Genomic DNA, 12,887 nt, shown 5'->3' on the forward strand with positions numbered 1-12,887 from the left:
TCACACGATCGCTGTTTCCGGAATCCATGTTGATTCCTACAGAGTAGATTCTGGGTTTCCAGAAATGACATGATACGCCAGCAAATAACATGTTCTAAAATTCTACAACAGATCGATGTCAGAGATATAGGCCTATAGTTTTGCGCATCTGCTCGACGACCGTTCTCGAAAATTGGAACTACCTGTACTCTTTTCCAATCATTTGGAACCTTCCGTTTTTCTAGAGACTTGCCCCCCTGTTAGAAGTGGGGCAAGTTCAAAATGGTTCAAATGACTCGGAGCACTATGGGACTTAACTTCTAAGGTCATCAGTCCCCTAGAACTTAGAACTACTTAAACCTAACTAACCTAAGGACATCACACACATCCATGTCCAAGGCAGGATTCGAACCTGCGATCGTATCGGTCGCGCGGTTCCAGACTGTAGCGCCTAGAACCGCTCGGCCACTCCGGCCGGCGGGGGCAAGTTCTTTCGCGTACTCTGTGTAGGGGGACCACTGCTCATTATTTCTGCAGGGGACTTCCAACGACTTGTTGAGCCCATACCACGTGGGTTTGTTGCACTACACTGGGCAAAGGAGGTCCGTCACGACATCAAGAGTTATCCCATGACTTTTTCCCCCAAGTGTATGCCTTATTTTGAGAAAGATGTTTGTGAGAATTTACACTCTTTGTCATGAAACCTCACCGGCGGCAGGCTGCTGCAGAGTCTAAATTTGCACCGATCGCAACATGACCACGCAGATAACACACTAAGTGCAGCTATCTGCATAAACTAGCAACGCTGGAGGTTTCGGCAGTTTCTGGAGCAATTCTTGCGTCTGTTCGAGTTGTTACGCTACGTCCACGCCCGTGGTCCAGCGGTAAACAGCGTGTCGTTTGAATGCAATGTCTCGCATTCGGAAACGCTCGTTGTCTAAATTTTTATACTGCCTTTCGTCTTTATGCTGAAGTCCTTAGCTACAGCATATTTCACTTTCTGACACACTGGTAATACAATTTCCGTCCAGTAACGTTTTTGCGAAAGATTTCTCGGCAGACTGGCTGCCTCGGAACGCCGCATGCGTCAGAGTTCTCCGGGGCCCCCTTCCTCGCATTCGTCAGCGGTTCCCACGAAGGCGCTGCGGACTCGGACCTATGTCGAAAGCGGCAGCCACCGCTCATCGCTTGGGAGAGTGTAAAGTGCTCTACTGTTGTTATACTCTAGAAAAAAGTGTATGACTTGCATTTCACGCTCTACAGTAACGGACGTAGACGACCCTGTTTTAATATGATGAGGCCGGCCGTTGTGGCCTAGCGGTTCTAGGCGCTTCAGTCCGGCACCGAGCCTCTGCTACGGTCGCAGTTTCGAATCCTGTCTCAATCATGGATGTGTGTAGTGTCCTTAGGTTAGTCAGATTTAAGTAGTTCTAAGTCTAGGAAGTCTAGGGGACTGATGACCTCAGATGTTAAGTCCCATAGTGCTCAGAGCCATTTGAACCATTTTATATGATGAATGTTGTATTACACTAACGAAATGAATAGTTTGTGATACACTCTACCTTACTACGTTGTTTATTTTTTTTCTTAATGCTTTATATCTCGTTCTTCCCATTTTAAAAGCGATTATTCATGCAACTTCTTCGTCAGAAATTCGTATGTTATCGTCAAGCCACAGTCTCTAAATATGGTGTAATGAGTTTTACGATCGTGGTTTCATTTCTTACGATAAATGTATGCGATAAACTGTGTGAATATCTTTCAGGGAATACTCTATACTAACGCAGACACACTGCACATTTTGGAGTCCACGTATGGATTCATGGAGAAGGTATTCAAAAATGGCTCTGAGCACTATGGGACTTAACTTCTGAGGTCATCAGTCCCCTAGAACTTAGAACTACTTAAACCTAACTAACCTAAGGACATCACACACATCCATGCCCGAGGCAGGATTCGAACCTGCCACCGTAGCGGTCGCGCGGTTCCAGACTGTAGTGCCTAGAACCGCTCGACCACTCCGGCCGGCGAGAAGGTATTCAATTCGTATGTGAATTATTTTCCAGTAGTGTTACCTGCAAAAATAAAAGTTCTTATAGTTTTGTGATGCGATGCTACGATAGTACAATGTAATCGTAAGAAGATTTAGAAATTGGTGTTGCATTCCTCCAGTCGAATTTCCTTCGCTAGAACGCCGCTAAATCCAAAACCAATTTACCGCTCGGCACGTTGACCGATGTCGCTCTTGTCACGTATAACGCGCGCGGTTTGTTTACAAAGCACTCCAGCTTTACCCCGGCAGCCAGACGCTGTCAGATATCGTCTCACGCACATCTCGCTGAAATTCACGCCTCGGTAGAAGTGGCTAGTCACCCACGTTCATGTGGCACCGCTCGAGTCTGAGGTAGCCACCTCGAATCCTTGTTGTACAGGAAATCTTCACCGCTATTACTTTTTAAGTAACAGAACCCAGAACGTTTCCCTGAAAGGCAAGTGTACATCGGAGACAAAGGTATCGCCAGGAGTGCCCAGGGAAGTGCGATAGGACGCCTCTTGCCCTCTACATCTCGTACGTAAACGATCTGACTGATAAGGTAATGACGTTATAGTGTACGTGCCGACCGATGTGGCCGAGCGGTTCTAGGCCGTTCTTCCGGAACCGTGCGACCGCTACGGTCGCAGGTTCGAATCCTGCCTCGGGCATGGATATGTGTGATGTCCCTAGGTTAGTTAGGTTTAATTAGTTCTAAGTTCTAGAGGACTGATGACCTCAGAAGTTAAGTCCCATGGTGCTCAGAGCCATTTTTTTAAAGTAGTTATAAGTTCTAGGGGACTGATGACCTCACATGTTAAGTCCCATAGTGCTCAGAGCCATTTGAACCCTTTATAGTGTACGGGAAACTGTCGTGATTGTAAGAGGATACAGGACTTGAATTTCTATTCGGTGTGATTGATGGTAGCTTGCTCTACAATGCCGTAAAATACAAGTCAATGTGGATGAGTAGGAAAAATAATCTTTTAATATTCGAATACAGTGGTTATACGTGTGCTGCTTGACATACCGACGTCGATTAAATAGTTCAGATGGCTCTGAGCACTATGGGTCTTAACATCTGAGGTCATGAGTCCCTTAGACTTAGAACTACTTAAACCTAAATAATCTAAGGACATAACACATATCCATGCCCGAGGCAGGATTCGAACCTGCGACCGTAGCAGCAGCACGGTACCGGACTGAAGCGCCTAGAACCGCTCGGCCACAGCGGCTGGCGTCGATTAAATATCTTGGTGTAACACTGCAAAGCGACTCGTAATGGAAAGGAGCACGTAAGCTCGTGAGGGAGTATTATGGCGCAAAATAAGAGGAAGACAGCTGAAAATGTCACTCCAGAACTCAATGTCGCTCTCGCGAAACCTGTCAGCACCGAAAACAACACGAAGGGAGCTTCAGAGGCAGGGTTGGGCTAGGCTAGGTAAGGTCAGATCAGGTAAGGTCAGAGAAGGCGGAATTGTCGACAGACTGCAGAACGACACTATTTCAACCAATAGTTATATCTTGCTACTTTTGCGAGTGGAATAGGATAGGGAATGACAGTGAGCAGTACAAGGTAACCTCCATCATGCAGCATGTGGTAGATTCCGTATAAGAACTTATTCCTCGTATCTCCTCTCGCGGCCCTCACGCAAGAGAACAGGTACCCAGTACACATTTTCATCCGCATTGTGAATGGGTGGATGTCGTATTTCTGCTTTCCCTGTGTGCAGTATGAATTTTCGATACGGTGCCTGTTGACAACCCAAACGCTTCCGCTGCCTTGGTTACCGGACGCACCCGTCGTACGAGCAGCAACACTTTGCCAATTCACTCTGACATAATGCATTCGCAACACAGAACACTGACTGATCTGACCACGACTGTCATCTACAACGTACTGAAAACATTGTACAAGTGCCATTCGTGGTAAAATGCGAGAGCGCGACCTGCAAGCTTGGCTAGCGTCTGCATTTATGTTCCAGCATGGGTTTCTCGCGGTTTCTCCGCATTACAGTCAGTTCTCTGCATGTAGACGTATATGTAGAAGTAGACGTAGATGTATTTGACAGAAAAAAGGAGGAGAAGTGACGATGTATAGCTCTTGATACCGAATATTGCGCCAATGTATTAGATTAAATTCCAAACGTATCTGCAGTCTCTCATGAAGTGGGACTATGTGACGCTGTTGATAGCGATGTTAAGCACGGCGGCTCCATTGCTGGTATTCGAGAGGAGCAGGCTATGAGCCGGCACCGGTTTTCTCCATCGTTATCATCAGTAACGCAAATATGACACTGAAGACCCATACGCACTCATCATAGTAACATACCCTGATAATACTAAAATGTAGACTTTCACGGCCGGAAATGTCATGTCCATTATAATTATCAGGGCTGTTATGCCGTGGTCGGTTGATGAATACTGTGTCAATTCCCAACGTTTCGTCCCCGTCTGCGGAGGACATCTTCAAGGGGATCTGTAGCTCGATGGAAGGTCCAACACACCCACTGGCTCGCTACTGACTGTAGCGAGCCAGTGGGTGTGTTGGACCTGATGTAGCGAGCCAGTGGGTGTGTTGGACCTTCCATCGAGTTACAGACCCCCTTGAAAATGTCCTTCGCAGACGGGGACGAAACGTTGGGAATTGACGCAGAATGCATCAACCGACCACGGCATAACAGCCCGGATAATTATAATGGACATACCCTGATAAGCCAAAACATTTTGACCACTGCTCACCTGACGCTGGATGCCGCCTGGTGGCGTTGCGGGCATGTGATGCGGCAATATAATTATCTAAGCGGAGCGGACACGGATGGTGGATCACCCTGCCGAAGATATGGGCTACAAACAGGGAAATCCACTGAGACTTGGACAAAGGGCAAATTATTATTACGAAGAGCCTGTGAACGGATATCTCGAAAACGGCGAAGTTGGTCGAATGTTTACGTGTTACTGTTGTAAGCATTTACGGAAAGAGGTAGAAGGACAGTGAAACCTCTTCTAGGCGCTAAATGGTTGGACGTCAACGACTCATCACAGAACGTGGGGTTCGGGGGATAGATGGAGATCTGTGGCACCTCTGCTGAAAGAGCACAATGCCGATGCACCCACAAGTGTTTAGCAGAACGCCGTTCACTGCACATTCTTGACCACCCCTACGTGTTCACATGCTGACCCAGCGACACAGTCAATTACGGCTGCAGTGGGAACGGGACCATTGGGATTCAACTGTCGATTAATGAAAGCGTGTCGGCTCTTCAAGTGAATCACATTTTTGCTACTCTGGGTCGATGTTCGTCTCTACAAACGCCGTCATCGAGGTGAATGACGGTTCGAAATGTGCAGTGCGCCACGGGCGCAGGCTGGTGGGAACAGTATTATGCTATGGGAGACATTCTCCTGGGCTTGCGTGGGACCTGCGGTAGTAATCGAAGACACGCTGACAGGTTCGCTCCGTCTACATCTCTTCATTCTTGATGTCTTCCCCGACGGCGATGTCATCTTTCAGCGGTATAACTGCTCGTGTCTCACAGCCAGAATCGTGCTACGGTGGTTTGAGTAGATTGTAGTGAAATCACGTTGATGTTTCGGCGACCAAATTAGCCTGATGTAAATCCTATGGAACCCATCTGTGTTGCAATCGGATGCTATCACAGAATACGCTAATAAGCGGCCCGTTATTTACGCGAATTTAGCGTAGGTATCTAATGCCAGATACCTGCAAAACCTACCAACAAACTGTTGGATACCTGATACAAAGAATCAGTGATTTATTTCGTTCCAAAGACGGACAAACAAGCTGTTAAATAGGTGGTCATAATGTCTTGCTTTGTCGGTGTATACTCAACTCGTGTACATGCGACACAGCATGCATCTTTCGTGAAAGAGGGGAAACCTTTCCAACTAGGCGACTGAAACTGCCCTTGGCGTCAGCCACCCAACAGTGCTGTTCGACTCCATTCTACTGCATTGCCTTCTTTTCGATATTCTTTACCATAAGGAAAGACAGTGAGGATGGACTCAAAAACAGACTGGAGATCAAAATAACAATATGCCGTGTTAATAAAAGCCAAAGGCCTAGCCGCATTGGGTACATTGATTCCCGTCAGATCACCGAAGTTAAACACTGTCAGGCTTGGGAGACAGTCCAGGTGCGTCATACGCTGTTGGCAAGCGGGAGCACTCTGTTCTTATGAGGTTAGTTGAGGAGTTACTTCATTGAGGAGCAGGGGTTCCACGTAACGAAAACTGACAACGCCCGGGAGCGCGGCGTGCTGACACCCATGCCGCTTTCGATGACGCCTTTGGGCTGAAGATGAAACGGTGGCAGGTAGGTACCATTGGGCCTTCCGAGACCTTTTCCGGAATAGTTAGCGTTGTAAGAAACGTTAGTTGATAGAGGGAAGATCATCTGTGTACGGGAGCTGGTCGACGCGGAATTGGAATATCTCAAAATGGCTCTGAGCACTATGGGACTTAATATCTATGGTCGTCAGTCCCCTAGAACTTAGAACTACTTAAACCTAACTAACCTAAGGACAGCACACAACGCCCAGCCATCACGAGGCAGAGAAAATCCCTGACCCCGCCGGGAATCGAACCCGGGAACCCGGGCGTGGGAAGCGAGAACGCTACCGCACGACCACGAGATGCGGGCGGAATATCTCACCAATGCATGACTGCAGAATGGGTACTCGTCCGCTAATACGAAAAGAGCGTTAACACGGCCACGAAAAGATCATAGAGATGTACACACGTCTCCAAAATCAGAAGTTCTCCTGCCATTTATAAAAGATATCACTGACCGCATAGAAAAGATCTTGACGAAACGGAATATCGCTATAATCTACAAACCCATCAGCAATAAACAGGACACGTAAAGTCAGCCGAAGAGGTCTGCAAACCGCTGAGAAAGTAGGGATTTACAAGATACCCTGTAAGTGTGGAGACGTGACATGGGTAATACTAAAAATTGGTCGAAAAGGTACTCGAAGAATCGAAGGGCACTTTAAGGAAACTGACAAATCAGATGTTGCGGAACATTTTTTACAACCAGGAGACCACCGGATTCAATTTGATTCGACTACAGTACCGGCAACTACAAGTGGCTACTATGAAAGGATATACAGAGAGGCCACAGAAATTATTAAACGCCCCAATAACCTTAATCGGAAGCAGTCTTTCTTTACTCGTGTCAAAGGTACACTAAAACGAACACATATACAATACATACAAAGAAAACTATACAGTATTCACCCAGAATTGGGCAACTTTGACAGCACTGAGTGCTGCAGAGGTTAAGTCCTTCATGCTACAGCTGGTTGGGCATGAGTTACATTTGAAGAGATGCCGGGTTGTCTGCAATTCACGGCATTCGCACAGTGTTGTGTTGGAATTTGGCAGTTGGAAGTTCCATTTAAGAAGACTGTCCCTCGATCTTACGACTTCGGTCCGTAGTCTGTTCAAGGACTTCCAGATGACCCACTTCTCCATGTGTCCAGGTGGCAGGGATTCTTGTGGTGTCATCCAGTTTGACAGGTGTTGGCATCTTTCTTTCCATTTGGTGAGTCGGGTAGCCGCAGCTGATCCTTCTAATGGCTGTGAAGTTGTTGGGAAACTCTTCCTGGACTTCAGTCTTGGCTTGTCAGGTTGATGTCCAAAGAGTGGATGTGAGTTCACTGTATTTGATTTATGCCTCTCGGTGTTAGCGGCGACCTCTCTTCTGATGTCATATGGAGCAATCCGAGCGATACATTGAACGTCCATGGGGATTGGCCTTAGGCAGCCTGTAACAATGCTACAGCTGTCATATCAGGCTACATCAGCCTGCTTTGCATGTACTGAATTGTACCACACTGGGCTAGCATACTCTCCTGCAGAACAGCATAAGGCAAGAGCTGTTGTTCTTAATGTTTGTGGATGTGTACCCCAGTTCGATCCCGCCAGTTTCCGAAGGAGGCAGTTTATGGAGGATACTTTCTGCTTCAGCTTCAGACAATGTTCCTTGTAGGTCAGTGTACGGTCGAGAGTCATACCCAAATACCCTGGGTGGGAACAATATTCTAGTGCAACTCCATTCCAGAATATTTCAAGTTTCCTGTCAGATTTTTTGTTTCAGGTGGAATGAACACACCTGCGTTTTCTTAGGATTGGGTGCGAGTTGATTCTTTTCATAGTAAGTACCAAGCTGTTGTAGACCGTGTGTAAGCATTATCTCTACATCTTCAAACCGATTGCCTCGGGCATCTGTCGGAAGTAGTAGTGAGCGAAACAAAATAGTATCTGAAGAAGATGTGTACCTGTATTCAACCATGGGGTGATAACGATAGCCGGCCGCGGTGGTCTAGCGGTTCAGGCGCTCAGTCCGGAACCGCGCGACTGCTACGGTCGCAGGTTCGAATCCTGCTTCGGGCATGGATGTGTGTGACGTCCTTAGGTTAGTTAGGTTTAAGTAGTTCTAAGTTCTAGGGGACTGATGACCACAGATGTTAAGTCCCATAGTGCTCAGAGCTATTTGAACCCTTTTTTTGATAACGATACCGGAAGCCAACAACCGACAACGACCAATACCAGTCGAGTTTCGAAAATAAGTAACGGCACGCCTCTGCGCGGGAGCATGTAGAGACGGAATTTTACTTAAGTTAGTGACGAACCAGCACGTGTAACGGATCTTCGAGAAATCTACACCCCCTCTTGAAGATGTCATCGGCAGAAGGGGCCGAAACGTTGGGTTTCAACAAGAAATTCGTCCGATCACGGCATAAGAGTCAGGAATTTTTTAACAAGTGTGACTTTACCGGCTGCGAAAATTTACAGTTTGCAAACCAGTGGGGTTTGACTTGCAACGTAAAACGTAATCATTGTTATACAGAATTGGAAACCAGTATGGAAGATCTGCATAGTTTTTACATAAATGTGTTAATCAATCATCCCCACTTGTGACTGCAGCGAACCACAGACCATCAGACACGTCACAGAAGAACGCTCCTGAAAGATCATGCGGTGGTAGATCAGAACACATACTGCCGGCGAATGCAAAGTAGGCCTACGCGACGTGGAAGGAAGGCTGGTCTCAAAATACGGTCGCCAATTATCCCGGTCCACACATTCCTGCTGCACCGATGCTGATGATTCGCTGTCACCATACCATGGGGGTTCTGCGTACTACCCAGAAATGACTGTTATGAAAGTTGAAGATACCACTCCGCGTAAAGGTAGACTCATCTGTGAATAGGTAGGGTGACACAAATACCAGAATCGTGGTTGCCTGGTGAATAAACCAGTGACAAAACTGCTCCCGATATCGAAAGTCTGTCGCTAGTAAGCCCTGCACAAGCTGTAACGGTTGTGATGGAGAATGGTCCACACGGTCATCTAGCTTACCGTGTACTGGCTGCCCTGGTAGTGACAGGGCGTTTACCTACCACAGTGTTAATCACATTTTCCTCCAAGTCTGCTGTCCGAACATTTCGGGTACGTCGTTCATGATTTCCTGCTTCCTGAAACGGCCCTGACTCAGAGAAACGGTGAAACAGTGTTTCAAACATTGAATACTGTGGTTTTTGTCAGGGGGGGGGGGGAGGGGGGGGGGATTGGTCTTCTGATACAACCTTGCTGCCCGCTGCCATGTGCCTTTCCGTAAGTAAACACCATGTCGGCAAGCTCTCGATTCGAATACGGAACCATTGTATACAGCGCTGTATCACATGCACTAGAAGGTGAGCCAGCAACAGAAGTGAATTCGACATAACATTACCAGTTACTACGGCAGGAGAGGGCGCTAGGGCATGATGTATGAGGAACAGAACCAAGGAGGAAACCATGCGTACTTTAACTATGGCTGCATGGTACAGTCTCTATGACAAAGTATGACTGAATAAATGGTATTTAGCATGGAAACCATACATTTCCGGATATCAGTTCATTAGATCTTTTTTGTTCCATATCCTTTCATCGATCAGTCCCTAGAGTTTGTACTCGGTGGAAAGAAATCACCCCGTATGGAGGGTGCTTGTAAAGGAATGGTGCGGTTTTAAAAATTAATAATGAACCAATTTATTACCTTGCATGAACATACCTTATACCATTAGCAGCGAAAACTGTCCAAGTTTTTCATGTACTACCCGGTGTTCGCTTCTCACGCTTACTGCGCAGACGTAGCGCCTGTTTCCAAGACGACGTTGCAACAGGAATAGGCTTTCTGTGTGCTCCGTTTTGAGGTGTCCATATCTGTGACTACAGTGCAGCATGAGTTTCACGCAGGGTTTGGGGAAGATCCACCACACAAGAATAAAACAGGTAGGTGGTACCGACAGCTCGTGAAAACCGGATGCTTTTGTAAGAGGAAGAATCGTGGTCCACCTCGTCAGTCTGACGCGAACGTCTAAAGAAGGCATGAGGCGCAAGTCCTCGCAAGTTGCTTATTACAGCAAGCAGGAAATTGTTCGTACCAAAGATTACAGCGTGGAAGGTGTTGCGCAAGTGGCTATGTTTTAAACCGTAAAAAATGGGATTAGTGCAGACCGTTACACCAGTAGACAAAGTGAATAGGCGTGACTTTTGCTAAGAGCTGCAGTTAAAAATGGAGGACGATCGTTTTGTGGAAAGACTCGTATTTCGCCAGGAACCAACTTTCCATGTAAGTGTCAAGGTGATCACACAGAAGCGAGAGACCGCACGCGTTGATGGAGCACCAGCGTGACTCTCCAAAACTGAATGTCTTCTGCGTGGTGTAGCGCGAGAAAGTTCACGGTCCATTTTTCTTCGAGCAACAAACGGTGACTGGTAACTCATTTCGAGACATGTTGGAAACCTGGATGCTATCCCAACTGAACACCAGTATGATGATTAATTATGCAACAGGATGGTACTCCACCGCATTTTCACAGGCATACACAAGAGCTTCTCAATTGTGCTCTTCACCGACTCGGTATTTCACAAACCTCCACAAAAAGAAATCGCAGAGTATTGAATCTGGCGTGTGGCGTGTCCCGAGGGAGAAGCTTGTTGTCTACTGTTGCAGCTCGTCCAATCCAGGATTGGACTATCTGCAACAGTAGACAACAAGCTTCTCCCTCGGGACACGCCACACGCCCGATTCAATACTCTGCGATTTCTTTTTGTGGAGGTTTGTGAAAGACCGAGTTTATGTACAGCCAATGACAGTGTCCCTTGAGAAAGAGTGTGATCGGACAAAGCACGCACTGCACTCCACATATTGTAGGAGTGCGATTAAGCCGGCCGGTGTGGCCGAGCGGTTCTGGGTGCTTCAGTCTGGAACCGCGCGACCGCTAAGTTCGCAGGTTCGAATTCTGCCTCGGGCATGGATGTGAGTGATGTCTTTAGGTTAGTTAGGTTTAAGTAGTTCTAAGTTCTAGGGGACTGATGACCTCAGATGTTAAGTCCCATAGTGCTCAGAGCCATTTGAACCATTTGATTGTGATTAATGCATCAAACACTTAGACAGCTGCCGCTGCTTATCCTGAAAGGTTTTTCCGCATAAATTACTAAATCGATTTTTAATTTTTACAACTGCACCATTCATTTATATAAGCCCTGTATATTTAACAAAGAAATTCGCCAAACAGCCGTGCAACTTAAGAAGATATTTTATTTAATTTTCGCTACCAGTTTCGGCAATTCAGTGTGCTATCTTCAGGGCCCATATGCAATTCTCAAAAATTATCGATACTGGCAGTCAAGTCTTCGAAGGAAACACTTGAGAATTCACGACTTCCGGAAACAGATGGCCCCAGTATGCCAGTATTGACCATTTTTTAGAGGTGCATATGGGACCTGAAGATGGCGTATTGAATTGCCGAAACTGGTAGCGAAAATAAAATAACACCTTAATTTGCTCGGCTGTTTGGCTGATATCTTTATGAAATATTTGACCAGCCGCTGTCCCACGTCCACGATGGATCAAAAGACTCTGTGTATTTTGTTTTTCAATATGTCGAAACACAATAAATAAATGAACATGGCAAATGATATCCAAAACTCAGACGATTATGCAGCCTATAGCAGAATAGCCCTGTCGTCCATTTGCAGATACGGCAGTACCTGCTGAATCTGGCGGCGAGCTTTCCCATCAGGGTGAGAGTGGAGACCATCGGACAGAGCTATGAGGGTCGATCCTTGGACGTGATACAGATATCGTCCGGCGGCGATGGTGCGCGACCAGTGATCCTGATGGACGCAGGTATCCACGCCAGGGAGTGGATCGCGCCCGCCGCCGCCCTCTACGTCATCAACCAGCTGGTCGAGAACGGAGTACACAGCTCTCTCGTCAACAGCATCGACTGGCACATTCTACCCCTTATCAACCCTGATGGATACGAGTATACCTTCACAACGGTAAGTCCGAACACTAACATAGATGCGACACGACAGTTCGTAAGTAATAATTGTAACTCGTCCTCTTATATTATTATGTTTTGCTATTGTTATTCTTAGAAAAATCTTTCTTCAGTCCGTCGTCGATATTTTGAAATAAAAGTTATTGCGGATGTCGCGTAATAAATATTTCGCGTGAAGCGCTGTCGCGACACAGGCAAAGATCAATTGTGGAAACTAAGCCACTGAATATTACAAATAATGTTATTAAAGAATACGGCCGACTGACTACGTCAAATAAGAGGGCACGTACATTCGCGAATGAGCGGTCAAAAAAAAAAAAAAAATAGCGTTAATACTGTGTAGGAAATGAGTCTCAACTATAGTTACGCTTGTACACACTCAAATGTATGCGAACATACGAACGGGATAGAGGCACGTACATTTTGAGTGCAATCATCAACCGTGGCCTGGATAAAAATAATTACAGTTAAATGCATTTATTCATCTTAGAACGTAAATGCGTGGACTTCGA

The 12,887-nt window shown here is 46.5% G+C and overlaps 1 protein-coding gene across 1 annotated transcript in view; it reads left to right on the top strand.

The window, feature by feature from the left end:
* LOC126482110 (carboxypeptidase B-like) overlaps positions 1-12,887 on the top strand; it is a 131,791-nt gene that overhangs the window by 41,113 nt on the left and 77,791 nt on the right. Inside the window, exon 4 of the mRNA XM_050106086.1 lies at positions 12,068-12,373. Within this exon, the coding sequence (XP_049962043.1) occupies positions 12,068-12,373 (306 nt within the window). The remainder of the gene's footprint in view (positions 1-12,067; positions 12,374-12,887) is intronic.

This window comes from Schistocerca serialis, chromosome 5 (genome assembly GCF_023864345.2).
Source record: "Schistocerca serialis cubense isolate TAMUIC-IGC-003099 chromosome 5, iqSchSeri2.2, whole genome shotgun sequence".
Taxonomy (NCBI): domain Eukaryota; kingdom Metazoa; phylum Arthropoda; class Insecta; order Orthoptera; family Acrididae; genus Schistocerca; species Schistocerca serialis.